The sequence below is a fragment of the Drosophila innubila genome, assembly GCF_004354385.1.
Source record: "Drosophila innubila isolate TH190305 chromosome 3R unlocalized genomic scaffold, UK_Dinn_1.0 2_E_3R, whole genome shotgun sequence".
NCBI classification, from domain to species: domain Eukaryota; kingdom Metazoa; phylum Arthropoda; class Insecta; order Diptera; family Drosophilidae; genus Drosophila; species Drosophila innubila.
Window position 1 is genome coordinate 25,818,997 of NW_022995380.1, and position 27,156 is coordinate 25,846,152.

Consider the following 27,156-nt stretch of genomic DNA (forward strand, 5'->3'; position numbering starts at 1 on the left):
TGTATCTATTCATACATATGTGGATGGGATAACATTATTGGCTTTAAATAACAACTATGGCGTGCTTTTAGCTTATAAAATTGAAATACGACAGCTTTAACAGTAACAATAGCATTAACGCATACATATACATTTAACATTCAGAGAGTAATCGTTAAGAAGCTCTTGTAGCTCAAGGTAATTATACTAACAAGGCGATGTATTCCTCATATCTGTACTCTTTTCTGGTTTTCACTTTCTACCACATCGGAATACGTCATCTTATTAGTTATTTCAGTATGGTTTCGTTTCTTTGATCCATTTACTTTTTCTCTACGCCCAGCAAGCCTTCGGCTACGCCCAAATAGTAGACAGTTTGGGCAATTCCAAACAGTGGCGCAATCACAATCATTCGGCAAAGACCGCCCTTGAAGAATGCTGTGGGTCCCTCGTGCTTCAGAGTTTTCCTGCGCGACAAAGTGTGGTTAATATATGTATCTCTACTCAGGTATTTGTAAATCTCTTACGTAATGCAATCGGTAATTCCCTTGAACTCCTTTTCACCATCGGCTTTCTTGATGGCCTGCAACCGAGTTTTGATCACATCTAAGGGATTGACCGCAAGAGCAGCTGTTGAACCTGCCGCCAAACCAGCCAGGAAGGAACACCTAAAGCAAACATAAATATCGTTAAGCCTATGCAGTAGAAAGTGATGATATAATGCAAATGTGTTACCAGAATACCGCCTCGCCGGAACCATCACTACGTCGTGGACCCAATTCGTTGAGCGTAGCAAACAATGGAAAGTAAATGACTGAAAATGAAACATCACGTAGACCCGTAGCGCCAAGTCCTTTGTATAAGCCAAAGATGCCCTTCTCCCTTATCAATGACATGGTCAGCTGTGTGGCCGATACCTTTTCAACATGCTTGCCAGCTAATTTTGCTGCAGCTGCTACACGACCAGCATCCTGCATCTGAATCTTTAACAACTCCATGGGCGTGGTTACAATAATTTGGAAGGCACCAGCCAAACCGCCAGCTACCATTTGACTGCTCATTGGCAGCTTTCCATCTTTTGTGGTAAGTTTGTGTCTGAAGTAATCATTGGCGGTCAGTTTGATTGCCTTCTCTGGGGTAATCAGCAAAATGTTTACAGCCGAACCACGGTACATGCCGAAATATCCCTCCGCCTTGTACGTTTTGCGAAAGCAATCCAGCCTGGTAAAAAATTAAGACATTGATAATCTCGGAAGCAAGAGCATTTAATGTATGAACACTTACATGCTGCTGTACATACGCTCGCCATTTGGACCGATTTGCTGATTCTGCAGGCGAGTCTTGACCAAATCCAATGGAAATACACATGTTACTCCAATAACACCCGCAATGCCGCCGTTAATAATCTTGGGTAGCAATCTGTAAAATATAAATGGTATTTTAGCAGAGAGTGGCGAAATTTATTGGCTAATTGACAAAGATTTGCACTGCGTTAACCTTTACATTCTCTTGTAGCTGTAACAACAAAAATCCGTTCCCTGGCAATTGACCTTGACATTGATAAGATCAGCGATGACTCAGTTTGCAACTATCGCTTCACTTGGTATATCGATAAATAAGCTAATGCGGCTGGCATTTTAGCTACTTTATTGTCAAAAATATATCCAAAAGATACTATCTATCTTCAATACACTTAAAAATATCTCTGTCGAAAATATATTATATTATTGGATTACTTTATAACAATGTTGTTTTTGAATTTCATATTTAAAGCCTGATATAAAATTCACAATAATATTATTATTATTATTATTTTTACCTATTTCTTGTAATTATTTATTTATTAAGTTGGCTATTTTAGTGTATTAAATTCGGGCATCACTTTGCATACCATCAAAAAGAGCGACAAACTTTTGTTATCTTTTTTCTTTCGATGAATATGAAAAAATAATTGGGGACTTGCCAGCATTATATACATACATATAATGCAGTCTTTCAACTATGTATGTGTATATGAGTTGGGAGCTATTTTTGGTTGGCAAGCCCCAAAAAAGAATAACAACCGCAATTCAGATAAAAACTAATAAGAAGTTTTTGATATGCGTATTATTTTTAATATTATAGCATTTGATTTTCACCGAAAGCGAGAACAAATGCAAGGGCGTTGACTTTCCTTTCATTCTTAAAAACAACAAAAATATATATATACACATGGACTTACATACATAATATATAATACTATATCAGCAGACACATGTGTATAGGCATGTAAGTACATATTTGTTACGAATTGCACTGAGCGCATGTCATTTATTTATATTTACATTAGGAATTATTTTATGTGTTCTAATTATTTGTTATTTATTGATAACTTACGCGAACTTTTGTTGCTGTGGCTGCTGTAGTGCATGTGGTTTATTGTCAGTCATTGCTGGTTATGTTTCTTAAATACAAGAAATTTTGTTATTTAATTTAATTAAACACACGGTCAAAAAAGGGCTAAAATGCAAAATATATCTGGAACAAACACAAATTTGAACATTATTCATACAACATAGAACAATTTAAACTAATAACAAACAGAAAAAAAAAATAGAATAGGTTCAGCAAGATGGGGCCTGCTAGATTTTTGGATTACTATACATTATATTATAAATATAAATACATATGAAAACGTATTACATACACGTCCTCGTGTGTGAAATTTTTTGCTTATAAAATTAACCCATAAACGATAAGTGTATATTTTCAGATATGTATGTTAATTAATATGCAGTCTTTAGGTTTCTTATTAATATACAATTAAAACAGCGATAAGAAAGGTTCTGAAATCTGACGTGACTTCAACGGTTTATTAAACCGCATTGAAAACGAGTTTGAAGTTCTTTAAAGATAAGTATGAATATTAAATGGAAACAACTGCATATAATGCTCATTTTGTGCTTATGAAAGCAGACGTTGAAGTACATGGAATTTCTGCATATTTTATTAGCGCAATAACACAGATGTGTTAATTAATAGAGTAGAACATTTCTATGAATACAATAAAAACAAAAATTAAGTGACAGTATACAGTGGTCAGCAGATAAGTGACTTTTTGAATACCATTCATTTTTATCACAATTCATAAATACTTAAAATCCGTGAAACTGATAAGGCCTAAAGCATTATTTATAAATTCTAATAAAAATTCGATAAGTTATTCGGATAATCTAACCCAATTATTCAATGTCTAGTTAAGGTCTCAGTTAATTAACTATGCGATATTTAAAACATTTTGTCTTTAACTGGACATCGGTCCTATCACTTCCAAATGTTTATCATATTTTTATCACCAACCCAATTATTTTTTAATCCTATGTTGATGAACTGTTGAAAATACAGTTCAGACTTGATTAGTTTGTGATTTTGATCGATCAAGTGTATGTGTATTTTGTCAAGAGTATTTAATCTTCGAATCGCGGAACATTTCTTTCTTGCTTTTATTATCTTGGACGGCAGAAAATGGTGAACATAAAGATATGAGACACAAACAGGGCCAAAAAGCAGTTTCGCTCAATGTCACCAAGAAAAGTTGTTATAGCATTATAAAGTGATTTAGATTATGTTTATATCTATATCAATACAGTGTGCATACAACTGCACATACACTTATGAATGTTTGTATGTGCTTAAATTGTTGTTATCAAGTCGTATCGCATTATCGATTACTGTTGCTGCCTGAAAAGTCCAAGCCGAGCGACTTAAGTGTATGTGAGCAAAACTTTTGAGAGTTTTGTTGTTTTCATTGCGGTATACTTTTATGTACACATATTAGAACAGGTTGTGAAGGCAATAAGCGTCAACATAGTAAATATATATTGGTTATCAGGATTACAAATTCTTGGTAAATGTTGTTCAATTTTTGATCTACTTATTATTATATCATAAGCCAGCAGACGCCTCGTAAATTGAATTGATTGACGCAACCTTTGGCTTAACAAATGTGTGCGTCTGTTTTCTGTACATATGCATATTTTGTGTGCACATGTGTGTGTGTATATTAATATGTTTAAATAAATTGGCGTGTGCGCCGTCGACGTAGCTGAAATTGATGACAACAACAAGCAGCACAACTCACATTTTTAATTTGTTTAGCAGTGTGAATTGACTTGTTTACTTTACACTTAACAATTGTGTTTAATATACAACTAATTTAAAATATATTTTACGAAATATATTTGTTTTTGACCGAATTTCCGCGCGTCGTCGTCAGCGAACGGCACTCAGCTTCAACGAAAGCTTAAAACACGAATGCTCTTTCTGCAGTGGGACTCTCTCTCAGCGAGCTACCGGCGGTTACTGTATAATTTAGATTTTGTTTTAACCAGCATAAGCGCAAAATGCAAAAAGCTTTGTTAAAAATAAGAAAAAATCAACAAATGTACAAAAAGCTTTGCCAAACCGATATATCGTTCCATATTCAGGTAGCGATAGTTGTCACTCAACACTGGTCAAACAGAACACTTCTGCAAACTTATTAGCGCTTTATAAGCTAATTAGATGCTTTCTAGTCAGAAAGAAACATCTTTTTCTACTCTTAAAAGTTGCCAACACTGATTAAATTTGCAAAATGCAATAAACTTTGCAATAAATTTATAATTTTATGAAAATTTAAAATTCGAAATTAGATAAAATAAATGTGAACATTTTAGTAAAGGTTTAAAGTTTTTCACCCCAATTGGAGAAAAGTTACAAATTTAATTCTAAAAAGTATATCAAAAAACTTACAAAATTTGAACAGAAACCCTGAAACAGTTTAAAAAATTCTAGCTTCAAAATTATGAATATTTAAAAAAAAGTACATTTATTCCATGTACCTTTTTCTGAGATTTACCTATTTTCTTGGGTGTAAAAAATTGAGCCAGATCGGAAATTTTTACTAAGTGGCAACTTGTGAATTTTTTCTCTTGAAAGCTGGCAACATTTGTTCCACAGTCACAAACATAAAAACAAAATATTGGTAAATTCTAAAAAGATTAAAACTTAACTGTCCTAAAATGAGTACGGCACGTTTCGCGCGTTCCGGACGCGTTCGAATCTGTATACTGATGAGCATGTTTATTGTGCTCATAATGATGATAGTCATTTACCACATGTCCCAGCAGCAACTAGATGAGACTCGAGCCTTTCGCATACGTTGCGAACAAAACCAGGAGGGATTAAACATGCAGTTGCAATGTAAGTCATTATACCAATGATATAAGCATATGTACTATGTGTTTTTCGCACCTTACAGCGCTTACGGACGACAAGCTATCGGCCGAGAAAAAGGTAGAAGTGATGCACGGCGAAAAGCAGCGAATGCAAGAAGACTACGAAAAGCAACAGGCAGAGGAGCGTACATTGAAGAAGAAATATGATGAACAAATTGGCAAATATAAGGTGCTCGATGCCAAGCACAATGACTTGCAAGCTGAATATGCCAAGAACAAGAAGCAGCACATGGAAGATCGGAATTCGCTATTATTGCAGGTGCAACAGTTGCAGCAGGATAAGAAACTACATGACACAACTGACTGGAAGGTGAGTCGGTACCCGAAATTCCTTTAATTAACTTACTATTTTCATTAAAATGTGTTTAGATTAAGTACGAGACTTTGCTCCGGGAATCAGAGCATAAGACGCAGACTTTAGAAGCTGCACTCAATGAATTCAGGGCCCACTGTAGCTATATGCTACAGGGCCAACAGCTGAATAAGCCATCTGATTTACTGACGCCCGACACAACGCCCGCACGTCGTTCCAGCCCTGGCCAGCTGGCCCACAGCATCGAGAAGCCACGCAACGATAAGTCATTCAACGAACAAGTGCAAGTGAGTCATGGGCTGTACAAAATTGGCGTTGCCAAGCCGAGCCAATCAACTAACTCAACAACTAAACCTCATGGTGGCGGTGTGGAGCAGCATATGGAACTGCAACTGCAACCTTTGCAACACTTTGATGTGCACAACAATCACAGTCTCATACTTAATTCTGTTGAAAATTTTCAGATTGTGCCCAAATCCGTTAAAACGTTAGCGGATGACACTGATAAGCAACAGCAGCAAGAGCATCCCATTGAAGCAGCTGCTGCCGCTGCCAATGCGCTGGTTTCGCCTCTTAGTGCACCACGCAAGTCCAGCTCAAGTACACCAAATGTTGAGCCCGCACCAAATGCCTCAGTGGCATCCAAGATTGCCAGCAGCAGTAGTAGCACCGGTCAACCTCCAATAGCCATACCACCAGCCAAGCCATCCACTGAGGTAAAGATGGAGCGTAAGCTGCCCGAGAATGTAGCTCCCATTCCAGATAATTTTGATGGCAAAGGCGAGTTGGCAGCTGACGCAGATACGGCTGCTGAAGAGCTACCCAAAAACGAGAACAACAATCGGTATTCCAATGTGGTGAACGATTTGGAATCGAATAAAAACCAAGGAGGACTTGATTCTGGTGCCCATGAAGTTAAAGATGCTTTAAACGAAAAGAACTTTAATTTGCCCGGTGCAAACTCGAATTTATTTGATGCCGAAGTGAACGCGGGTCATGCACAAGAAGCAGACAATAAGCTACTGGCTGCCGATATAGCCGCAGTTGGTGGTGGTGGTGGTGTTGGTGGTGGTGATGATGATGATGATGACGACGTTATGCTGGGAGATGTTGCTGTCAAACAGCATATGCTCGATGGCGATAATTTGAATAATGAAATTGCTGCTGATCAGGGCAAGGAATTAGCCGATGCAGTGCATGTAGAAGATAACATGGATGAAGATCAAGATGGTAATTAATTGTTGTATCTTCTATCTCATGGACTTTTAAAACTTTTTCAATTTTAGAGGATGACTATAATGTACGCCACAAGCCGGGCGCTGATGCGGCCGTTAGAAATTAAAAGATTCACTTAAATGCAATAATCCATTCATCACATTAGTATTTTGTCACTGCATCTCTCCTGGCACACTTTCTTAGCTCTATTGGATAACGAAAAGAAAAACCAGCCACTTTAGTTTATAAGGTCCAAGCATTAGATTTTTACTAGTATAATTTCCATACAAGTTTTGCATCATCTAATGAAAACTCAAATATTTGTAGAAACAAATTGTCGGCAAACTTTTAGGCCAAAGCCAACTGCAATATTTAACGGGAATTGCTAAATATTTATTACTTGAGACTTAATTAATTCTTCGTTCGTAATAGAATTTTTATCAGTTATGAAACGTTTTTAGTTTCAATGATTTATAAAAGTATCGTTTAAAATGATTAACTTAACCAGGCTTATGAGATACATAAATATTTATGTAGAACTGTTATTATTAATATTTATTGTCAAATAAATATTTAACTCTCAAAGCGTTAATTACACTGAATGATATTAATAAACATTTGTTTATTTAAGAATTGCAGTTGGCTTTTAAAGGCTCAGCTCTCGTGGTTTTCACATTTCTTGAAGTTTGTAAGTATATACTTTGTTTTCTGTGATAAAAACTTGCTAAGCTGCATTTTTTCGTTGCTTTAAACAACAGTGCTTATACTCATTTATATATGTACGTACAAGTATACGATAAGTCAACACCCTGCGCTAGTTGTTTAGTTAGCTCGTAAGAAAATATTGGATCGAACAAAACGTGTCTAGAACACTAAAACTTTATTTGAAGCATAATAAATTGAATTGCATAAATGTTAATTATAAAATGTTTGTTATATAACTTAATGGATATACATATATGTAAAATGCGATAATTATATTATTGGGCGCTCAAGCTAAAATCAAACAAATAATTTCACATAAACTGGGGATGAAGATGAAACAAAATAAAACTAAAATCGATATAAAATTAAAACATTAAGGTTACAAATCACTGTGTGTGCGCCACAATCCATGGATGTAATATAACCTGATCCAGTGGCAGTCGATGCTGAGGATTTAACACCAACAGCTTGGATATCAAATGGGCCGCAGCCTTCGAAACGTGTTCCGGCAGCTTGTAGTCAACTTTCAGTATCTTTTTGTATGTCTCCTCATAGTTTTTCGAAAAGAACGGCGCATGACCCACCAAGAGTTCAAAGCACAGGACTCCCAAGCTCCATAGGTCAACATTCTTAGTATGTGGCTTGTTTAGCACCATTTCGGGCGGTAGATAATCAACTGTGCCACAAAGTGTCATGCGCATCGAGTTCGGTTCATGTACAGACCAGCCGAAATCGGCAATTTTAAGAACACCCTTGTGTCCCAATAGCAGATTCTCCGGTTTGATATCTCTATGTATAATATCCCGTTCATGCAAATAGAGTAGAGCTGAGCAAAGGGACTTGATATAGGTGGCGGACTGGCGATCATCGAAACGTTTCAACGGCTGAGCCTGCAGGGCACTAAAGAGAGTTCCTTGTGGCGCATACTCCAGAATCAAATAAATGCGCGCATCGTCATGAAAGTAGGCGTATAAACGCAAGATGTGTGGATGTCTTAGATGGGATTGAATCTCGATCTCGCGTCGCACCTGATGCTCCACATTTGTTTCGCCAATTTGACGCTTGAACAGTACTTTAAGTGCCACAACAAATTGGGATTCCTTTTCGCGCGCCAAGTACACGTTACCAAATTTACCACGGCCCAGCTGGCGACCAATATCAAAATTGCTCAAGGCCCATGTCTTCTTAGGCTTTGTTGTTGATGTTGCTGTCTCTGTTGATGTGTTACAGTAATTAAGTTGAAATTTACAGAATTTATACACTTACCACTCTTTTCTTTATCAGTGCTATTGCTCTTTGGGACTGAAGTCGATCCTGGTTTTTCACACTTGGTAGAAGGCACTGATGTGGTCGCTGTTGGCACTTGCTGTTCTCCTGGCATTGCCTTTGAGGTTGTTAATTGTGCGGCAGTTTTGCTGCTGCTGCTGCTGCTAGGCGCAAGCGCGACATTCTCTTTTGTTGGCTGTGTATGCTAACAGAAGTGTATGATAAAAAAATGGCAAATTGAATTATTTATATCACACAAACCATTTTGGTTAGCAATTGTTTTTTCTGCATCGCAATTGCAGAGAGTGCAGCTGAAGTTCCGGTGCCTGGCTTGGCCATTGCATTTTCTTTAGCACGCAGCACATTGCTTGGCTTGTGTGACATGTTTTGTACACTAAATTCGATATTTATCTCAATTTAAGAACTTGTTTTTTAATCAATTGTCAAAAACTTCTAGGCTAGATTCTAGTGATTTGTGTGAAAATAAAATGCCGTTCGTTTGAATTGTGAAGCGCGTGTACGCGCTGCCCTGTGATTGGCAATAACAATTTCGATAATCTATCTTTGCATTGCAATTTCAGTTATTTTTTCGGATTCTTTCCAGCAATTTTTACTTAATTTAAAATTTAAATATAAGGTCAATTGCAAATTGAAAAATTGCATAACTTTGGGATAAATTAATGATTTGATTAAAAATTCAAATTCGATATTAGATAAAATAAATGTGAGCATATCTAAAATCCTAGCCAACTTTAAAGTTCGTCAGCTCTCGGGAAGAGAAGTTAGAAAAGAGAAGTTGGAAAAATTTATAAAGTTCTAGCAAATAAAAAAAATCTGAAAATGAGTACAAAAATTGAGAATATCAATTTTCGAAAATGTACTTATATTTTTAAGTACAAAAAATCAAACCAGATCGGGAAATCTTGGAGGGTGGCAGCCTTTGCACCGGCTGGCAATCTTCCACACCAGTGCTGCCCGGTTTTAGGGGAAACAATAGCTGCTTCTTTCTGGAAAGCATCTAAATTTGTTATAGTGGGAAATTTTTCCCAGATTTTCCAAAAATATTAGCAAAACTTTGCTGAAATATATATTTGAAACAGCCAGACTTCCAGCTAATAGCAATTTTGAAATATTTCTAGCAAACGAATTCTGAAAGTAGCTAGATCTAGCTATATAATAGCTAAGTTGGCAACAGTGATTGCCCGTGTAGAGCAAGAAAATGGCGTAAAAGTCGAAAAATCGTTTTAGAAAATTTTAGATAACTCAACAAACAAACAATTGTGAAGTGAAAACTATAGTACCAAATAACATGTTTCCCGGTGGCAATACCAACGCCAATCTAGGCTACAATAAACACAATCAATATATGGCGCAACCACCTCATTATCTGACAACTCCAAATCCAGGGGCTGTTCCGGTTCCTGGAGTTGGAAATACACTAAGATCTGCGGCGCCCGTCATGCCACTTAACATGCAGGGCTGCATCGATTGGGCGCAGTTGGCACAGCAATGGATTCACATGCGGGACTCGACGCCAGCAGCGCCTCTTGCTAATTTTAGCATGAACATGCCAATTGCGCCTCCTCCGCCGATTATTAGCAATGCACCAGAATACCAACAAAATCGCCCAGAACTACGACAGCAACCACCCAAAATTCAACCGATTTACGAGGAGCACGGCGAGGCGGAAATGGATATGGATATGGATGAAGAGGAAAATGAAAATATTGAACGAGCAAATCATGATAATAAAACGGTGCCCCCTCCACCCATTGCTACGCTATCCCAATGGACAGAAAGCAGCGCCACCGATGCCTCTATTACAGTTGCACCCAGCGATGCGGGTGAGTGCTTTAATAGTTTTCATTCACTTGTGACATTATGCATTTCATTCATGAATTTTGTGCATTTATTTATTTAGCCGGCTCTGTCAGTCAACCGTGGATCAATTGGCAATCGCGTTCCAATCCCACAGCACATATTCCATCGCTATTGAAGCTGAACGTTTGCAATCCCAATGAAACACAGCATCTACTGCAGCCAATACAGCAACCGCAACTACAGCAGAACAATAACAGCGCTGTTAATGTGGCCAGCAGTGAAATTGATGCAAATAAACGTAAAATGTTGCCAGCTTGGATACGGTAAGGCCAAAGTAACCAAAGTATTCATTAACATCGATGAATCGGTTGTAAAAAAAAATTAAATATAAAAATGATTTGTGTCTTACAGGGAAGGCCTAGAGAAGATGGAGCGCGAAAAGCAACGTCAGCTGGAGCGTCAACAGCCTACAACACCGGAAAATGAGTTGTCAGCTATCAATGTTAAGCAAGTATCAAGCAAATCACTAACAACACCTGTTAATCTCTTGAACATTTCGAATGTGGTAAGTAGAGTGCGTTCCTGGCTGCATATAACTAAATTATTGTCTTGTGCAAGTGCCAAGTGCAACATATTATTCAATTGGTTGCCCAAATGCACACAAAATATGCATACCAGACCAAAGTGTGTTTATGTAATGTAGAGAACGCCTAGCAATTAACATGAACTTGAAATTCAGGCAAGCGACAGCGAAGATTCAATTGCTGCTCCTGACGCTGAGGAGGCAATTCATGCGACCAGCATGGCTCAGCTAATAGGTAATGATGTATTAAGTAAGACCATTGGCAGTGATGACGAACAGGATAACGTGGAGGATAAACATCAAGAGGAATCGCACAATCCAGGTGCAGTTGATCGACACAAATCTACAGTTGCAAGGGCAGCCAATGCTGAAGCTGCATTAAGTGGTAAAAACTACGAAGAAAGACTTGCAGATTTGGTAGGCATCACAGTTTTAATACAATGTGCGCTTATCCAGAGAATGAAACCCAAAAACCAACACTATTCATTCTTTCGTATTTTATTGCAACAACAAAATTTGTTCTTAACTTACTTGTACAGAATGTGATATATGTATACATGAATGTAACTAAAAAGTTGAATTTCAAGCCTAACTTAAAGCATAAATGAAACTTATGTTTCATAACATGTATTGATCAACAAATTGACATTTGGATAATGGTCAAGGGTTTCATTGTCTGGCGCCCACTTTGTTATTGCCAGGCATTTAAAATAGCCCAACCAATCTATCAAAAACCAATCTATATAGATGCTTGTTGTGCGTCGCACACTAACCGAAATACTGCTGGAAACCACCAATGAAGAGATTGCAGCTATTGCTACTGAAACACTCAAAGCGCATCGCGCTAAAGGTACATTTTATATAAAATTAGAACCGTAAGCTTATCGCCAAACAATCTTTTACAGTGAATTAATTAGTGTGTATACGTGTAAGTACGAGTATGTGTGATAAAAGCTCAAGTATATTAAGTAAAACTTAATCCGACGCCGTTGACGTTTGGAATTGTTCGCCCAATGGAAGTGTTTTTAGCTACCTGGAGCTATTTTTCTTCTTAGTTAAAAATAAATACTCTATAATTTTATGTCATTGCTTATACTTGAAAAAAAACAAACAATCAAATCACATGCTGAATTTTACTATATAATCGTAATATATATATATATGTGTATGAAAATCAAAAGCGTCATCAGCCCAAGTGATTCGCAAAAGCGCCTTGTCCTCCATTACCGGCAACTTGGGTAAGTAACAAATTCCAAATTAGCTCGTAAGTTCTTGTACACTTTTGTTTAATAGGTAGTCTGAGTTTTGCTTACACTCACTGTTATCCCCCCTGTTATAAAGTATTGTACCCATATTTCGTATGCCGTGATCGGGATTGGTTAACTACACATATTTGCTTTCTTGCCAAAACATTTTTACTTGATCTCTCAAAGTTTCGCATAAATTTAAACAATTTAAATTAAACCGCTTTTTGGCCCGGCCAGTTATGGTGTAACATTTTGCAGCCCTTTTCCCCCCCTATTCTCTGTCTTTATAAAAATCTTAACTCCAACCAAAACAAAAACTATCCCCCAAATAAGAAAACATGCGCCTTTTTTCAAACTACGCCTGGCAGCAACAACTAGCACTTGATTGATTTGAATTATAGGTTTAGCTGCCTATGGCGATTCTTCAAGCGAGAGCGAAGAGGATGACAATCCCGATGACATCGATGGTAGTCAAGTCGAACCAAATGTTGACTCAACTGCCAAGGAAACGGAAAAAAGCACTGAGCTTACCGCGGACGAACTTAAGGTTGGTACATATACTAAACACCAGGGAATCAAACCGAAACAAACAATGCAGAATGAATTTAGAGGCCAAACCATGATCAAATTGACATTCCGTTTGAATATTGGTTCAGTTAATATTATTTAATTAAAATATTAATATCAGGGACCGTAATCATTATAAGTTATATTATAAAAATTACTTGGTAATGATTACATTTAAATTTTTTATGTTTTGCATCAAGAATAATCATTAGTTTTGCGAAATTTAATAAAACTTACACCATAATCATTATTTTTGATAAAAAAAAATATATATATAAATCAAAAATAATCCTTATTTTTTATAAAAAAAAAAAATATCCAATATCATTGAAAAAAAAAACGTGAGAAAGCAGAAATTTCAAAATAATGGCGGAAATGCAGAGATTGTAAAATTATAAACATTTTAGTGTAAATCATTATTTTCTAGGACAATTATAAGTTGGTGTTTTTTTTTATTAAAAAAAATCATTACTTACGTTCCCTGATTAATATATATATTTCATTACTGCATTTCAAGGCACGCATACGCAAAAGCAAGCGCGCCTTTGAGAAGGTCATTGATGACATTGAGGAGCGTGTGTCGCTGCAGGAACAGATGGATGAGCAAAAGTTGCAGCACCATCGCAAGCTCGAGCTGGAGCAAACTAAGGCTGCCAATGAGCAACGACGTCCAAACTCTGGCGTTGAGTCACCTGTCGATGAAATCGCAACAGCAACGACGTCAGCTAGTTCACATGAAAAGTCGCAGCAGTTTAATGGTAGGTTCAACTTGGTCATCCTTTGACATGGCACGCTTACAAGCTTTTCCAATTTAATTTTCAGGTAAGCGCCTCAGTCGCAAAGAAAGAACTACGCGCTTCAGCGACAACAAGGACGGCAAACAGTCTCAGAGCTATGTTAGCCAAGTGGCTGCAGTTGCTGCTGCGCAGAGCAACGTGATGCCTCAGAAGCTAAAGCCTGTGCCTAATCCAGCTACCAATTTACTGCAAATGCCCGAATCCATGGCAAGCATGTTAAACGCTGCAGATAAGGCACTGGACAAAGCACAGAAAACATCAAAAAAGGCCAAGACCAGACGTCGACAGTCATCCTCAACATCTTCCTCCAGCAGTGGTGATAGCAGCAGTAGTAGCTCAAGCAGCGACAGCAACTCCAGCTCCAACAGTTCCAAGTCCTCCACTAATACCAATGGCAGTAGTACACGTAGCAGTCTCGCTGCCAAAAAAGGCAGCAGCTCCTCCAGCCATCGTCGGAGCAGAGGCAGCAGCAGTCGCAAGCAGCGAAGCGAGACAAGTCGCGAAAGGCATCGCAAGGGTCACAGCAGCAGTAGACACTCTTATAATCGTCATCACAGCAGTCGCGAACGTGAACGTGATCGGGACCGAGAACGAGATCGAGATCGCGATCGACATCCCCCTCATTATAGCAGTCAGCATAATCAACGAAAACGTCGCCATAATCAGCGAGATTCTAGTTACTCTGGAGATGAGAATGGCAGAGACTATAGACGCAGCTCTCGGCACAGCAGCAGCCGCAGCCATCAGAGCAGCAGCTATGGCAAACATCGGGAAAGAACTCGATCCCGCTCCAATTCACGCAGCACACACAACTCCTATTCGTCCACATCCACGACACATCAGCAGCGCAAGCGGCATTGAAATTATTATATTTACATAGTCTTTTGTTTGATAATAATGATAATACGCATTAATGCTGAGTAAAAAATATACAAATACTCTTATTTCAAATATCTACACTGTTTAAGGTGAAGAGAAATCCATTGATTATTGAAAAGATTTGGGAGCTGCGTGTTATTTCAGTTATTTTAGAGTTGGCACACATGCTTATTTATTAAATATCTTAGAGAACATCATACATATTCGTACATAATATCATTATATAGTTAGTATCAAGCATATTGAATTGTTTAAATACAAGTAAAACTTTTGGTTACATAAGAAGTAAATATATCTAGGTTTTAATTACAAAAGGTACAAGAAAAACGTCCGATGTAAAAGGAGATTCTTTTACAGCTTGGGAATACAACGAAGAAAACGTAAGGAAATTGTTCAAAAACAGTTGATTGTTTAAGCCCTATTTCCACTCGAAACAAAACAGGCACGATATGAAATACTTTATATAAAAAAGTACGAAATTTTCGATTCTTTTCTTATATGGAGTATTTCATTTAGTGCCTGTTTCGTTTTGAGTGGAAATGGGGCTTAAGGACGAAAAAGACGTAGTAAAAATTCGAGAACGTTAAAACTTAAGCCAGATTACAAATTCAGAATACACTAAACTATTTCTAGGAGCTCCAACATCAAAAGACCTTGATGCAGAGTCGATTAGATCCATGCTGATTAGAGATAAGACAAGTACAGGGAACTATAGCTAAGTGTTGAGTTGAGTGTCCATATTTAGCGGCGATTGCTTTGACTTTTGTTTGCATTCCAGCGGGATTGTTGCATCCGTTGCACGCGCATAGGTTGACTTTGATGCTCGCAGGCATCAGCTCGACGTAAGACCTCGGCGTATGATAGATCGAGTCTCTTCAGTTTGTGGAACTCTTGCGATACTGTATTTGGATGGTACTCGACGCCGTTCAACTCGATAACGCGGCCTGTGCGTTTAGGCCGTGTTGCGCTCATGTTTCGATTGTAAATGATCATTGGTGAACCATTCCATTCGGTGCTGGAACGATCCGTTGGCCTGCGGACAACGCGTTCCGTGGCTAGCATTTCTTGGGGGATTGGCACAAAGTCTTTACGTGTTCGTCGTGCACTGTGCGGTGGAGACGGATGTGCCAATGGGGATGGTTGGGCGAGTGGCGACTCGACGCGAGCTCCATTGCCATTCAGACCACGGTTCTTGCGACGATTCTTCTTCTTAATGCCAACGGCAACTGTCAGAAATTCGAGTGGTTCTCGCTTAACTGGAGTCAATAGACGTCCATTCTCCTCGATCTGTTTAAGGCCATTTCCATTTCCATTGAGTTGTGCGACGGATGCAGAGGAGTTGATTTGAGGGAGCCCCTTCTCTTGAGTCTTGCATTCATTGATATGCTTCTTGGCCGTTCTGCGCTCCAATTTAGTGACACACTCGGACATGGCAAACGACTGATCCGACACAACAGAAGATATAATACTATGGGTATCATCGCCAAAGTCCACAGAGAACTCATCGTTGGCCGGCGTAAGTGTCGTAATTGTGTCGATCTTTGGTTGGGTCTCATCCGCATCAAATGTTTTCGATTTATCACCATCCTCTTTATTATCGGCGGCCTTTTTCAACACACCAAAAATCTCTTTGAAGAGCTCTCTATACTCGGGACGACTCTGGAAATGCGTGTCAATTGGACTGACATCATCATATATGCTCAATTTGCATTCCTCGCCATTGCTGATGGAGCACAGAAAGTAGCCGGGCCGTTCATCTGTCTGTGTATATTTATTGCTAGTCTCTTCGGAAAAACCGGACGACGAGGTCTCCGCCTCTGAGAACTCTGTTGACGTTCGTCCACGAGCTGGTTTCGAATCCTTGTCTGCAGTTGAGCAAGTCTCTTGGATGTTCTTCTGTGCCTGTGCCTGTCCCTCAATTGGCTGCTGTTCCTTGGCGGGCTGGTCGTTCTTATGCACATTTGATGTACGCTGCACCTCCAACAAAGCTTCATATTTTTCAACCAAGTCACGGTAGGGATTTGATTTGTTGCCATTCTTCAACTCGAGCAATTCTTGTGCCTCAAGACTATTATTATTGGCCAATGGTGCGCTAAACTCGCTGCCAAGCAGACTTCGCTCATCGTCCTCGACAGCGCCTTCGGTTGGACCAACTGACGATTGTCCATCAATGTTGGAGGCCTGTTCCTGTTCCTCCATGGCACGCAAGCAACGGCTACACATTTGACCCTGTCTCACATCATCCAGCAGTGAGAACTCATCGTGCATGGACATCATCTCCTCCTCATTTGTGCTTGTTATGGCAATTCGGCTTTGAAGCGTTTGATTCTCTTGTATAATGGCCACCAGTTGTTCCTCCAGCTCACAGTTACGTTGCTTCTCAGCCATAAAGTCGCGTTTTATTGACTCCAAGTCAGTGAAGAGAGTGAACAGCTCCTCATTGTCCTCACCCTTCATGGCAGCAGCAACTTGCATAATCTCTTTGGAGTTGCCAACTTCACTCATGGACATGGATCCCTCATCCGCGACATCCGTGACACCCGTTGAATTGGCGTTTGCCGCAAAGGCGCTATTCTCAATGGGCGTGGCATTCAAATCAATGATATCACGATCCTGGCCGGACCATTGTTTCGATACGGAAAGCTGTTCCACATTTGTTCTGGCAATGTAGCGTTCCTGCTGCAATGGTTTAACATTTTTGCGTCTTTCGGCGCTTAGAATTTGCCGCGACTCCTCCAGCTGCTGAGTGATCTCCTCGAGGCGTGCCTCCAATGACTCAATATTTGCAGAGAGCGATTTGATTTGCTTCTTGTCGCGTGACTTTTCCAATGTCAATCGATGGTTGCTACGCTCCAGGTCCTGTATACCCACCTCCAGCTGTTCGTAGACTTTCAGACGCGTGTCATTCACCTCGGCCATGGCATTGATTTGCTTTCGCAAATGCACAATTTCGCGTTGTTGTTCTTCGTTTTTGCATTTGTGCTCCTTCAGCATTATTTCCAATTCCTTGTTCCGTTCGAGCAGCGTTTTTCCCAGCTCCGCTGCCAGCTGCAAATCATCAAGCATGAATTGCGAAATATCCACGTCCGTCTCGCAAGTTTGCCCGTCCATTTTGTCGATTTATTTACCTTATTGCTGATTTCTGTTATAGAGAAAAAACTGTTTGACAATTAATTAGTTGCACATGTTTATTGATTTTTTACCTACATTTCGTTTTGCGCTGCGCGTTAATTAATATGCAATCAATTTACACATCGAGCGCTTACTTCGCAAGCTTTCGTTACACATACATAAAATATACATACATACAAATATTTTTCTTTTCTTTTTTTATAATATTGTGTTTATATTTTGTGTATTATGTCACACCGACTTAGCCTACGTCAATTGCATAAGCTAACTACGCCAAAACTTTTGCTTTTCTGCTCTTTTTTTATGCTTCAACGCGAGTGCAAGTGCAGTGCAACCCTAAAGTTGAAACCGAAAACCTACCCTTTATAGCTGTATTGGTCAGTGGCGTAGACAGGGTCGTCACTCGAGGTTTGAATAATTGCAGACATAAACTTTGTCGTTAATTAATAAATATTCGTATGATAATTATAATCCTATATAAGTTCAATTCTAAATTGTATTTAAAGTAAAAAATTTAAATTTTTAATTAAATTTAAGACAAGAAATTTTAAAACCATTTGTAATTCAAGTCTTATCTAAAATACAAATATGTATATAATAATAATGTTATTGTAAATTTAACCAAAAAAAGTAGAGCTTTTGCTTAAGACGGTTTAAGTTGACCCCCGCCCCCTCCCCCCCCCCCTAAACAAAACTATCTACGCTCGTCATGAAAAATACAGCTGTTCAACAAGATATTGAAGTTGAGACAAAATTGGTGAAATTTTCAGATAATTTAATATAATTTTCATATACTGCATCTTAAAAACATCATGACACTTTTTTATAATTATAATAAGCCTGGTTATTTAAGAACGAAATAAGCAATTGTAGAAGATTTACATACGCATATGTTGTACAAACAGTGAATCAAAAACCTTTTGACACACCCAAGAGAGGTTTGTTTTTATAATCCTCTGAAAGCTGTTAACTTGGAGAATAAGTAGGGATCTAATTTAAACTAGAAAACAATTTTTGTAATATATTTAAAGTAAATAAGTGATTACAGTCAAGGCTTACATATGATATTAATAAAATGTAACGATTTTTATACATTTTACATATTTTTAAAATATGTCAGATGCACTCATAAAATACATAAATATGCATGACAATTAGAGAAATGTTAGCTGCAAGTCGAAGAAATTGTACAATTTTCATATGAAACAAGAGAGTTAAACTTCTTTAAAAGTTTTTAATATACGAGTACTTAAATAAAATGTGTAGCTTAATCTAAACCTCATTTTGATCTGTTTTGGGGGGAAGTTGCTGTTTGTATTTCTGCTCATATGGATCGCCATAGTCCACTTTGCCCATCTCATAATGAGACATCTTATTGCGATGAATTGTGAGGAGGGCGCCGCTCTTGAAGTTATCCCCACAGACTCCACAGTTGTACGGCCGCAGATTAATTGGAAGCGCCTCATTCTCGCGCTTTAGTCGCATACGTTCAATATCCTCAGCACGTCGCTTGTTAACTCGACTATTTTCGTAGGGATCGGGATGACCATCGTCATCGCGTAGCTTCACAGTCTCATAGTGTCGCTTCTGATTGCGATGGATATTCAGGAGTGAGCCGCAAACAAAACTTTTACCACAGACGCCACATGTGTACGGTCGCTCGCCTGTGTGCCGACGCATATGAATCTTAAGATCATTGGATTGCACAAAACTCTTGTCACACCTGTCGCAGGCATAGGGACGCTGACCAGTATGTAATCGCATGTGACGCGCCAGTTTGTTCTGTGAGATGAATTTCTTGGCGCATATCTTGCATTCACTTGGACGCTCTCCAGTGTGCTGGCGCTTGTGCAGACTGAGATCTTGGCTGCGGGGAAATGCCTTCTCGCATTGATCGCACTTGTACGGATTTTCGCCGGTGTGACGACGTATGTGTATCGTTAGGCTGGAGACGGGAAAACTAATGCCACAATGGGGACATTCTCGTCGCTTGGCAGCTCGTTTTGGCGCTGTGGCAATTGATTCCTCTTCTTTATACCCGCTAGCTGCCAATACCTCGGGGTGAAACGCAAGCATGTGTCGACGCAGTGTGTCCTGTCGCTTAAAGATGCGCGGACAGTGCTCGCAGATCAGTGCTCCGCTGCTGCTGTGCTCTTTTGCCAGCTCCTGAGCCGCTACATCTGCCGATTGGCTATGTGCTGCAGCATAATGCCGCACCAGAGATTTGTTTTTCGCAAAAATTCGTGGACAATTGGCACATTTGTACGTAAAGCTTTGTGAGTGCGTCAGTCGCTGTCCTAGTTGCGATGGACGCTCCTCTGATAGATCAGCATCATAGTTTATTTCTGCATCGGATTCGTCCTGCTCCAGTTGGTTTACGAATTCGCTGGGTTCCTCCTCTAAATGTGTGGTTCCAACATCTAGCTCATTGTCGTTCTCAGCTTGTGTAGCCGGTTCCTCGGACGGCGAGAGCTCTACCTCTTGTAACTCAATGATGGATTCGCATTCTTCCAACTGCATAAATTGTTCTTCAACTTGTGCTAATTCTTCTTCGATGGGTGATAATTCTCCAGCGTCGGGTAATTCTTCATTTTGTGGCAAGTTTTCGTCCTCATCTGCGTTCACATCCACCACGGACATGAGCCTGACTGATTGATCCTGCTCCAGGCTGCTGCATAATTCCTGTAGCGTTTGCTGGGACCTTTCAACTTCGCGTATAAACTCATAGGCGCTGAGAAGACGTCGTGTGCAGTTCTGACACAGCTTTGTGGGCAGATTTGGCTCATTCCATGTGCACTGAAAGTAAATTTGAGCTGAAGTTACCAAGTTCATAGTTCGCCACAACTCCAGAGTTACCTTCACATTGGACACAGTCTCCAGCAACTGCCACAATTCCACATTCAGATCATTGTACTCAATTTCATCGCGAAGGCACAGTGTGGTCTCGTGAGATTCCAGACAAACACGACACGTTTGAGCATTAAAACTAATACAGCCATTGTATGCGGTTGGAATCTCGCTTTCATCTACGTTCATTTTGTCATAATGTGAATCTGAAGCAGGCGTATTTTTTTTGTTATTATTTATTTTCAATAGGGTTGTATCGAATCGTTCGGGCTATGTTCTATTGAGCTAATTCCAAAAGTGAACGAACTAAATCCCTGATTGTAGGTCATTTAGTTCAGTGATTAGAATTTTGATTTAGCTCGTTCGTTGATCCAATCCCAATATATCTCGCTATAAACACACTATTGATTAAATATATCAATATTATATATTTTAAAATTAGGATGAAATTCAGACTTTGATCAATAATCAGTAGAATGTTTTTCGTTTCGTTCTGATAAAGTTCAGATGAACGGGCCATCGAGATGAGCGAATGATATTTTACTATGAGCATTAAGGATACTCCCAAAACAGCTTGATCCAATGCCCAAAAAGTGTGAAAATATCCAAGACTCTAAAATTTTCTCAGAATGGACCGGTGATGAATCTTACAGTTCAAAGCATGACCCACTGACCAAGGAAGTCACATTGAACCCCATAATCAACATATGTGGTCATAAAATAACGTATTTTAAGTAATCAATAAAAACCATTTTATTTCTATAAATTGTACCCTTTAATACCAAGCTTTTCTACTATTTATTAAAACCAATTAATTTAACAATTATATTTTTATTAGATAATGAATTCTGTATCAGGAAAACACTGGCCAAATTAGTCAAAATTATGGTACCGCCAGCGAGAAGTTTAATATAAATCTCTCACAGTGCTGACGTGACCAATTGAAAATTGCTGTTAGCAATCGGCATTAATTTTTAAAACTATTTCCAAAGCTTTAATTCGCAAAAAGAATAGCTCTTGAGCGATTTGTACAATAAACAATCAAGATGCAAAGATATTTTACAATACAATTATCAGCAAGAAAAACTTAATTGTATTAATAATTGCTGGCAGTCTTGCAATAGTTTAGTACAATAGTAAATGCATGTCTACACACATGTATATACACACCGAAGGATCGAGTGACCAGAAAAAGCTTTGCGCGTTTTACTTAACATTAGTTCATTTTAAAACTAAACAAATTTTGAGTGCTAGTCAACAAACAGATCCGGCAGATCCAACTCACAGTTTATAAGAACTGAGCGTTAGCGGTGGTTTAGCGGCTTCCGAGCCGGTTATAGATTTGTGGTCGGAACGCTCATGCTCTGATAACCAGGCCATCTGCAAGAATTGAGTTAAATTTTAGTTCGAGTTTAGACAATGTTGTTGGGATGGCTAACTTACCTTCTGTTTGTGCTGCTGGGCAGCATCATTACATCTGTCTAGTACCATTTTTTCAGTTAACAAACCATCTTCGGAAGCGTAAACAGCAGCTTGCCATGCCACGCCCAATTTGGATATTTCACGACCCGACATGCCCTCGCATAGCTGTGCCATTTTGGAGCACGTCTCGCCATAGTCGAAGGTGTCCAGTTTAAATCGCCTAAAAGAAACCAAGTTTACAACTGAGATTTGATAAATAATTAAAATTTTTCTTACTTGGCCCCGGATGCCGCAGGCTGCAGCACGTATTTATCAAAGTACAAACGGAGTAGACGCTCACGTTCCTCAAGACCGGGCAAAGTGAACTCCACCATCTCATCGAGACGATCATTGATGGCATAATCAAATTGTTCGGGCGTATTCGACGCCAGCACAAGCATGAATTTGGGATTCTGTTCCGATGTCCTATACAGGAAAGCATTAAGCGCAGCACGCAAATCCTCCGATATCTTTTCCGATGAACGCTTACGCAAAAAGGCGTCCGCCTCGTCAACGAACAGCAACAGACCGCGTCTTGAGGTGTTTGACCAATCGAACACCTTATGTATGGCCGTAACGCCCTCTTTGCCCATGGGCGCGACATCACCACCGGTCATGATGGCAAAATCCATACCAGAATGCTCGGCCAGCTTTTTAGCAAACATGGTCTTACCCGTTCCGGGCGGTCCATGCATCAACACATTGCGATATAAACCGCGATTGATGCGCGTATTTTTCGTTGCAATTGCAATGTCACGCAGTCGCTCCTCCAGCTTGGGATTCAGCACTACACCCTGAAGGGCATCAGCGGGCTTGGCACGCAAGCGTTTGATGTAGTTGACCGGATGCTTGAGGGCATCAAGGAAAGCAAAACGTGATGTTTCACCCACAAGCGTGGGCTTACCGATCCGCGCCTCAATGTAACGTGAAACAACACCAGTTGCACCCTTAGCACTGTACACGCCCAAGGCAAGCAGCGACAAGCCACCGGCAGCAGTCAGCACCTTATCCCAATCGGTCAACATGGCTTCGGCACCGGCACCAATCACGGAACCAGCAGTGCTACAGTTGTAAATGATGCATTGTTAGTTCGCTAGATATCTCATGAACGGCAATGATGACCTACCGTATACCCTCGAGGACTGTGGTACGATGCTCCTCTGCTTTCAGACGAATCTTCTCCAGATTAATGTCACGATTCTCGCGATCCACACGAGCCTTAGCGCGCAGCTCATGCTCCAGTAGCTTAAGACGGTTCTTCTCCTTCATTTCAATTTCATGCTCAATGGTTTGACGACGCATTGCCTCCTGACGCTGCACACTCTCCTCCTGCTTGCGTAGATTGTCCTCCTGGACTCGCTGCTGTTGTACGAGCTGATCCTCATAACGTTTGCGCGATAATTGATCCTGATATTGGGCACGCTGTTGCTGCTGTTTGGTCTCTTCGATAAGCGTCTTGCGTCGCTCCTCATGATCGATACGCTTCTGCTCCACCTTTGCCTGCTCGATGTGCGCCTCATATTCCTTGACCTTGGTATTGTACTCCTGCTGCCTAGTGCTCTCCTGCATCTTGGACAACTCCAGTGCTTCTCGCGCATGTTCTGTAAGAAGTTCAATCAGTTATTTACACGCTTACACACATACAAACACATGCACACGCACACATGTACGTCATTTAGAGTTGAGGCATCGGTTATGCAATGCGCACAATTGATGATGAAATATGTATGCACATACGCATTGAAGACACTCACTTGACCGTTCCAGCGTTTTGGCAGCATCCGCGGCACGTTCCAGCGCTGAGGAATCAAACCTATATGCCTCCATAGCCTTGCGCTCGGCCTTTGTAAGTTGCGTGTCACCTCCACGCTCGCCGGCAGTTTTGCCCTCTGGATTATCAGCTCCATCGGCACCACCAAAGTCCGCTGCTGGCTGCTGACGATTTCTACCTAATAACCAAGACATTTCGATCTGTTTTACGCTCTGACAATGTTGACAACCACTCAAAACGTAATTTTGCCACAATTAACGCACGAAATATCCAAAAATAAATTTTTGTAGCGCTTTTTTTTTCAAACACGACAACGTGATTCTACTAGTGATGTGAGAAACCCATCGGTATAAATTTTAGCTTATGCGATGCTAATTATTTTTAAGTATCGATTGTTAAAATTGGCGATAGTTGGTTATTTTATGAATACTTAATAAAAATATATGTATTAAAAAAAAAATAGACAGAGTTTGCTGATCTTGAGATTGTCGTTATGTTTTTATTTTCTGAAAGCTTAACAAAGAAAGCTTTACAACCTTCATATGGAACTTCAAAAGAACTAATGTAATGAACTTAATTTAATTTAAATTGCACTAAATTTTATTATATTTTAAATAAGCTATTTTATTTAAGTTATTTTATTTTAAGTTAAGTAATACCTGTGACTTTAAATATATCACTGAAATATTCACTGTGAACAGGTCACTGGTACTAAGATATTTCCCATCTCTAGTTGCAAGGTGCAACAGCTGTTTTTTTTTTTTTTGTAAACAAACGTATTTTTAGCTGTTGCTGGCTTATAAAACGATCTTAAAATCATGTTCGAGCGTAATCAAAAGACTATATTTGTGTTAGACCACACTCGCTATTTCAGCATATCCAGCGAACAATACATATCGATGGATTACTTGAAGGGAAAACCGTCGCCTGAGATGGCAGCCGGCGGCAGTTCCGGAGTTGGCGTCACACAGCTAAGCAAAAGTTTGTGGACCTGTGCTGTGGAATCTTCCATAGAATATTGTCGCATAGTGTGGGATCTGTTTCCTGGCAAGAAGCATGTGCGTTTCATTGTCTCCGATACGGCGGCACACATTGTGAACACCTGGAGCTCAAGCACACAAAATATGTCGCATGTCTCGAATGCCATGATGATGGTTAGTGTACCATCGCGCAGTATACCACAATCCTCGGACTATTCGGTCATACACGGTCTGCGGGCTGCCATCGAGGCACTGGCAGAGCCTACCGACGAGCAAGTTCATGCGGCTCAAGTCGGTTGCACAAAAATACCCAACAAAGGCCGCGTCATCTGCATCACCTCGGCGAGGGATAATACAAGCATGAAGAGTAAGTCAGCTCAATCTTCCAATGATCACTTGTTATCATTAATTTTTTTTTTTTTGACCACAGGCTTGGAAGACATCTTCAATACTGTGCTGTTGCAGCAAAATGCTTTGGTCGCGCCGTCCGGCAAGAAGGGTCTTCTTATTGACCATTGCCACTTGGTAATACTAAACATTGTACCATTGGGCGTGGAATCTCTGGTTACAAATCGAAGTTTGCTGGACATTTCACCGCTGCTGGATGTGGAAATACACACAGTCAACGCTCCCGATATATCCGATAAGTTGTTGCACCTTATTATGGGTCACTATGATCTGGCTAGCACCACGGTTACCAATATACCCATGAAAGAAGAGCAGAATGCAAACTCGAGTGCCAATTACGATGTGGAAATTTTACATGCACGTGCTGCCCACACAAAAGTTTGTGGACCGGATTTTACGCTTCCCACCAGCATAAAGTCAGGAACATCTTATGAGACAGTCACGTTAAAATGGTGCACGCCTCGGGGCTGCGGCTCTGCTGACCTACAGCCCTGTGTTGGCCAATATAATGTTACACCTGTGGATGTCACCTCACGTCCCAGCTCCTGTTTAATCAACTTTCTGCTAAACGGTCGATCCGTGTTGTTGGAGGTTCCTCGCAAAACGGGCACCAAAACAACCAGCCATATGTTGTCTGCTCGAGGAGGTGAAATCTTTGTGCATTCTCTTTCAATCGCACGGTCCGCTATGGACGAAGCGCCCTCGATAAGCGACGGACCCGGTGGACGAGTCTCCGATTATCGCATACCTGAAATGGGACAGCTGCTCAAGATGTCGCGAATGGTGCCGCTAAAGACCAAGCCTAAGAGCAAAATCTCGCAAGGCGAACATTTATGGCGACGAATGCCACGCTACTTTCCCAGAACCACAAATGTAACCATTCTTTTCAATCTGCAGCGTCAATTAACTTGGCTGCCACATTTCCTGCATCTACTGGTGAAAGAGGACATGGACAAGCAGGAGGAAGTTCGTTGCCAACAGCAAATCCATGAGCTATACAAGAGTGCATCACGGGGTGACATGTTGCCCTTTAGCAACACTACTAACTTGCGGTAAGTTTTTGTATTTGTTAATGAAACTAAACATACTTAAGCTTTGTTTGCTTATAGCCCAAAGGCAAGCAAAATCAAGGATCAGTATCGCTTGTTCTACAGAGAACTGGAGCAGCTAATTCAGCTAAATGTCCAAACATCGCACCATAAGAATTTGCTAGAGAGTTTGCAAAGTCTGCGCGCTGCTTATGGAGATGTCAGCAGCAAATCGGACGCGAGTGTGGCTCATTTACGCTCCTACACAGAATCACCACTTTCACCCGAACGCTTGGATCCCAATAGCGGTGGTAGCAACAGTTCCAGCAGCCTTCTCAAAGCCAGCAAGCGACGCATGTCTAGTTCCGGGCAGCGGTAAATAGCATTTACTACCATTTACAAAGAACTTTTATTGAATGCTTAATCAAACTCCATTTGTAGCTCACTGCTGGACATGATTAGCCATGCCGAACGCAATCAATCCAGCAAACGATTGGACTTCTCTGGTCGCCTTTGCACACCGTTAGGCCAGACAGCCAAATTGTATCCCGATTTTGGAAATAAGGAGAAAGATGTTCTAACACCTGGCATAATACCGTCAAACTTAAAGGATGAATCCATTCGAAGCTAAGAAATGCTGCTCATTCAATTGCAGGATAAGATATGAAAACAAGACAATTACAATTAGTTACAGTAAATGTTTAGTTATTAAAGACTTATTAAATACATTAAAATTTCAAACTCGGCTTATTAAGGAACAGATTTACTGAAATGCTGTCTTTAATTTAATGACATATAATTTACAAGATTATCAAGTTATTAAGGTACCTCACTTTATCTTGAGGTCTTTCTAACACTATCCAAAAAATTTAAATTTGTACTATCATTATGTGATTTTTAAC

The 27,156-nt window shown here is 39.9% G+C and overlaps 8 protein-coding genes across 11 annotated transcripts; 3 read left to right on the forward strand and 5 right to left on the reverse strand.

Annotated features, from left to right (window-relative positions):
* Positions 1 to 62: 62 nt before the first annotated feature.
* LOC117790541 (mitochondrial glutamate carrier 1) lies at positions 63 to 4,327 on the reverse strand. The gene is made up of 6 exons (XM_034630019.1): positions 4,100 to 4,327; positions 2,356 to 2,422; positions 1,264 to 1,398; positions 715 to 1,200; positions 507 to 647; positions 63 to 446 (listed from the first exon to the last, which is right to left on the reverse strand). Exons 2-6 carry the CDS (start codon positions 2,406 to 2,408, stop codon positions 302 to 304), a joined length of 960 nt encoding a protein of 319 aa, XP_034485910.1. The 5' UTR covers positions 2,409 to 2,422; positions 4,100 to 4,327; the 3' UTR covers positions 63 to 301.
* A 621-nt stretch (positions 4,328 to 4,948) lies between these two features.
* Positions 4,949 to 7,678, forward strand: LOC117790493 (uncharacterized protein DDB_G0284459). Of its 2 annotated transcripts, XM_034629952.1 has the most exons (5): positions 5,019 to 5,199; positions 5,258 to 5,544; positions 5,604 to 5,834; positions 6,012 to 6,777; positions 6,834 to 7,678. In XM_034629952.1, the coding sequence occupies exons 1-5, from the start codon at positions 5,019 to 5,021 to the stop codon at positions 6,887 to 6,889; spliced, it is 1,521 nt and encodes a 506-aa protein (XP_034485843.1). In that variant the 3' UTR covers positions 6,890 to 7,678. The 2 variants fall into 2 exon arrangements, with proteins under 2 accessions (XP_034485842.1, XP_034485843.1); XM_034629951.1 differs by having other exon boundaries at positions 4,949 to 5,199; positions 5,604 to 6,777.
* LOC117790494 (serine/threonine-protein kinase Aurora-2) lies at positions 7,607 to 9,202 on the reverse strand. 2 transcript variants are annotated; one of them, XM_034629955.1, is made up of 3 exons: positions 8,995 to 9,202; positions 8,734 to 8,938; positions 7,607 to 8,674 (listed from the first exon to the last, which is right to left on the reverse strand). In XM_034629955.1, the coding sequence occupies exons 1-3, from the start codon at positions 9,115 to 9,117 to the stop codon at positions 7,854 to 7,856; spliced, it is 1,149 nt and encodes a 382-aa protein (XP_034485846.1). In that variant the 5' UTR covers positions 9,118 to 9,202; the 3' UTR covers positions 7,607 to 7,853. The 2 variants fall into 2 exon arrangements, with proteins under 2 accessions (XP_034485846.1, XP_034485845.1); XM_034629954.1 differs by having other exon boundaries at positions 7,607 to 8,680; positions 8,995 to 9,200.
* A 728-nt stretch (positions 9,203 to 9,930) lies between these two features.
* LOC117789565 (arginine/serine-rich protein PNISR) lies at positions 9,931 to 14,705 on the forward strand. The gene is made up of 9 exons (XM_034628597.1): positions 9,931 to 10,577; positions 10,655 to 10,877; positions 10,966 to 11,119; positions 11,294 to 11,554; positions 11,885 to 11,987; positions 12,319 to 12,375; positions 12,786 to 12,931; positions 13,469 to 13,709; positions 13,774 to 14,705. Exons 1-9 carry the CDS (start codon positions 10,043 to 10,045, stop codon positions 14,607 to 14,609), a joined length of 2,556 nt encoding a protein of 851 aa, XP_034484488.1. The 5' UTR covers positions 9,931 to 10,042; the 3' UTR covers positions 14,610 to 14,705.
* Positions 14,706 to 14,765: 60 nt separating this feature from the next.
* LOC117789566 (cerebellar degeneration-related protein 2-like) lies at positions 14,766 to 18,144 on the reverse strand. Of its 2 annotated transcripts, none has more exons than XM_034628598.1 (2): positions 17,835 to 18,144; positions 14,766 to 17,769 (listed from the first exon to the last, which is right to left on the reverse strand). In XM_034628598.1, exon 2 carries the CDS (start codon positions 17,736 to 17,738, stop codon positions 15,369 to 15,371), a length of 2,370 nt encoding a protein of 789 aa, XP_034484489.1. In that variant the 5' UTR covers positions 17,739 to 17,769; positions 17,835 to 18,144; the 3' UTR covers positions 14,766 to 15,368. The 2 variants fall into 2 exon arrangements, with proteins under 2 accessions (XP_034484489.1, XP_034484490.1); XM_034628599.1 differs by having other exon boundaries at positions 14,766 to 17,786.
* Positions 18,145 to 18,973: 829 nt separating this feature from the next.
* LOC117792229 (zinc finger protein 2 homolog) lies at positions 18,974 to 20,862 on the reverse strand. The gene is made up of 2 exons (XM_034632283.1): positions 20,616 to 20,862; positions 18,974 to 20,555 (listed from the first exon to the last, which is right to left on the reverse strand). Exons 1-2 carry the CDS (start codon positions 20,793 to 20,795, stop codon positions 19,032 to 19,034), a joined length of 1,704 nt encoding a protein of 567 aa, XP_034488174.1. The 5' UTR covers positions 20,796 to 20,862; the 3' UTR covers positions 18,974 to 19,031.
* Positions 20,863 to 21,421: 559 nt separating this feature from the next.
* On the reverse strand, positions 21,422 to 24,168 carry LOC117791116 (ATPase family AAA domain-containing protein 3A homolog). The gene is made up of 5 exons (XM_034630778.1): positions 23,822 to 24,168; positions 23,194 to 23,668; positions 22,305 to 23,129; positions 22,050 to 22,248; positions 21,422 to 21,986 (listed from the first exon to the last, which is right to left on the reverse strand). The coding sequence occupies exons 1-5, from the start codon at positions 24,030 to 24,032 to the stop codon at positions 21,888 to 21,890; spliced, it is 1,809 nt and encodes a 602-aa protein (XP_034486669.1). The 5' UTR covers positions 24,033 to 24,168; the 3' UTR covers positions 21,422 to 21,887.
* Positions 24,169 to 24,619: 451 nt separating this feature from the next.
* Positions 24,620 to 27,014, forward strand: LOC117790247 (protein asunder). The gene is made up of 4 exons (XM_034629607.1): positions 24,620 to 25,185; positions 25,249 to 26,278; positions 26,336 to 26,629; positions 26,696 to 27,014. Exons 1-4 carry the CDS (start codon positions 24,657 to 24,659, stop codon positions 26,883 to 26,885), a joined length of 2,043 nt encoding a protein of 680 aa, XP_034485498.1. The 5' UTR covers positions 24,620 to 24,656; the 3' UTR covers positions 26,886 to 27,014.
* Positions 27,015 to 27,156: the final 142 nt, after the last annotated feature.

Coding starts and splice junctions, on each gene's coding strand:
- LOC117789565 (XM_034628597.1), top strand. CDS start 10,043: ATGTTTCCCGGTGGCAATACCAACGCCAATCTAGGCTACAATAAACAC. Junction 11,555..11,884: donor AAGAAAGACTTGCAGATTTG/GTAGGCATCACA, acceptor CAATCTATATAG/ATGCTTGTTGTGCGTCGCAC. Junction 11,988..12,318: donor CAAAGCGCATCGCGCTAAAG/GTACATTTTATA, acceptor GAAAATCAAAAG/CGTCATCAGCCCAAGTGATT.
- LOC117790541 (XM_034630019.1), bottom strand. CDS start 2,408: ATGACTGACAATAAACCACATGCACTACAGCAGCCACAGCAACAAAAG. Junction 1,399..2,355: donor CCACAGCAACAAAAGTTCGC/GTAAGTTATCAA, acceptor TATATTTTACAG/ATTGCTACCCAAGATTATTA. Junction 648..714: donor TCCGGCGAGGCGGTATTCTG/GTAACACATTTG, acceptor TGTTTGCTTTAG/GTGTTCCTTCCTGGCTGGTT.
- LOC117790494 (XM_034629954.1), bottom strand. CDS start 9,117: ATGTCACACAAGCCAAGCAATGTGCTGCGTGCTAAAGAAAATGCAATG. Junction 8,939..8,994: donor AACAATTGCTAACCAAAATG/GTTTGTGTGATA, acceptor CACTTCTGTTAG/CATACACAGCCAACAAAAGA. Junction 8,681..8,733: donor CACTGATAAAGAAAAGAGTG/GTAAGTGTATAA, acceptor ACACATCAACAG/AGACAGCAACATCAACAACA.
- LOC117791116 (XM_034630778.1), bottom strand. CDS start 24,032: ATGTCTTGGTTATTAGGTAGAAATCGTCAGCAGCCAGCAGCGGACTTT. Junction 22,249..22,304: donor CCTGCGGCATCCGGGGCCAA/GTAAGAAAAATT, acceptor GGTTTCTTTTAG/GCGATTTAAACTGGACACCT. Junction 21,987..22,049: donor CCCAGCAGCACAAACAGAAG/GTAAGTTAGCCA, acceptor CAATTCTTGCAG/ATGGCCTGGTTATCAGAGCA.
- LOC117789566 (XM_034628598.1), bottom strand. CDS start 17,738: ATGGACGGGCAAACTTGCGAGACGGACGTGGATATTTCGCAATTCATG.
- LOC117790493 (XM_034629951.1), top strand. CDS start 5,019: ATGAGTACGGCACGTTTCGCGCGTTCCGGACGCGTTCGAATCTGTATA. Junction 5,200..5,257: donor ATTAAACATGCAGTTGCAAT/GTAAGTCATTAT, acceptor CGCACCTTACAG/CGCTTACGGACGACAAGCTA. Junction 6,778..6,833: donor CATGGATGAAGATCAAGATG/GTAATTAATTGT, acceptor TTTCAATTTTAG/AGGATGACTATAATGTACGC.
- LOC117790247 (XM_034629607.1), top strand. CDS start 24,657: ATGTTCGAGCGTAATCAAAAGACTATATTTGTGTTAGACCACACTCGC. Junction 25,186..25,248: donor GGATAATACAAGCATGAAGA/GTAAGTCAGCTC, acceptor TTTTGACCACAG/GCTTGGAAGACATCTTCAAT. Junction 26,630..26,695: donor ATGTCTAGTTCCGGGCAGCG/GTAAATAGCATT, acceptor CTCCATTTGTAG/CTCACTGCTGGACATGATTA.
- LOC117792229 (XM_034632283.1), bottom strand. CDS start 20,795: ATGAACGTAGATGAAAGCGAGATTCCAACCGCATACAATGGCTGTATT. Junction 20,556..20,615: donor AGACTGTGTCCAATGTGAAG/GTAACTCTGGAG, acceptor ATTTACTTTCAG/TGCACATGGAATGAGCCAAA.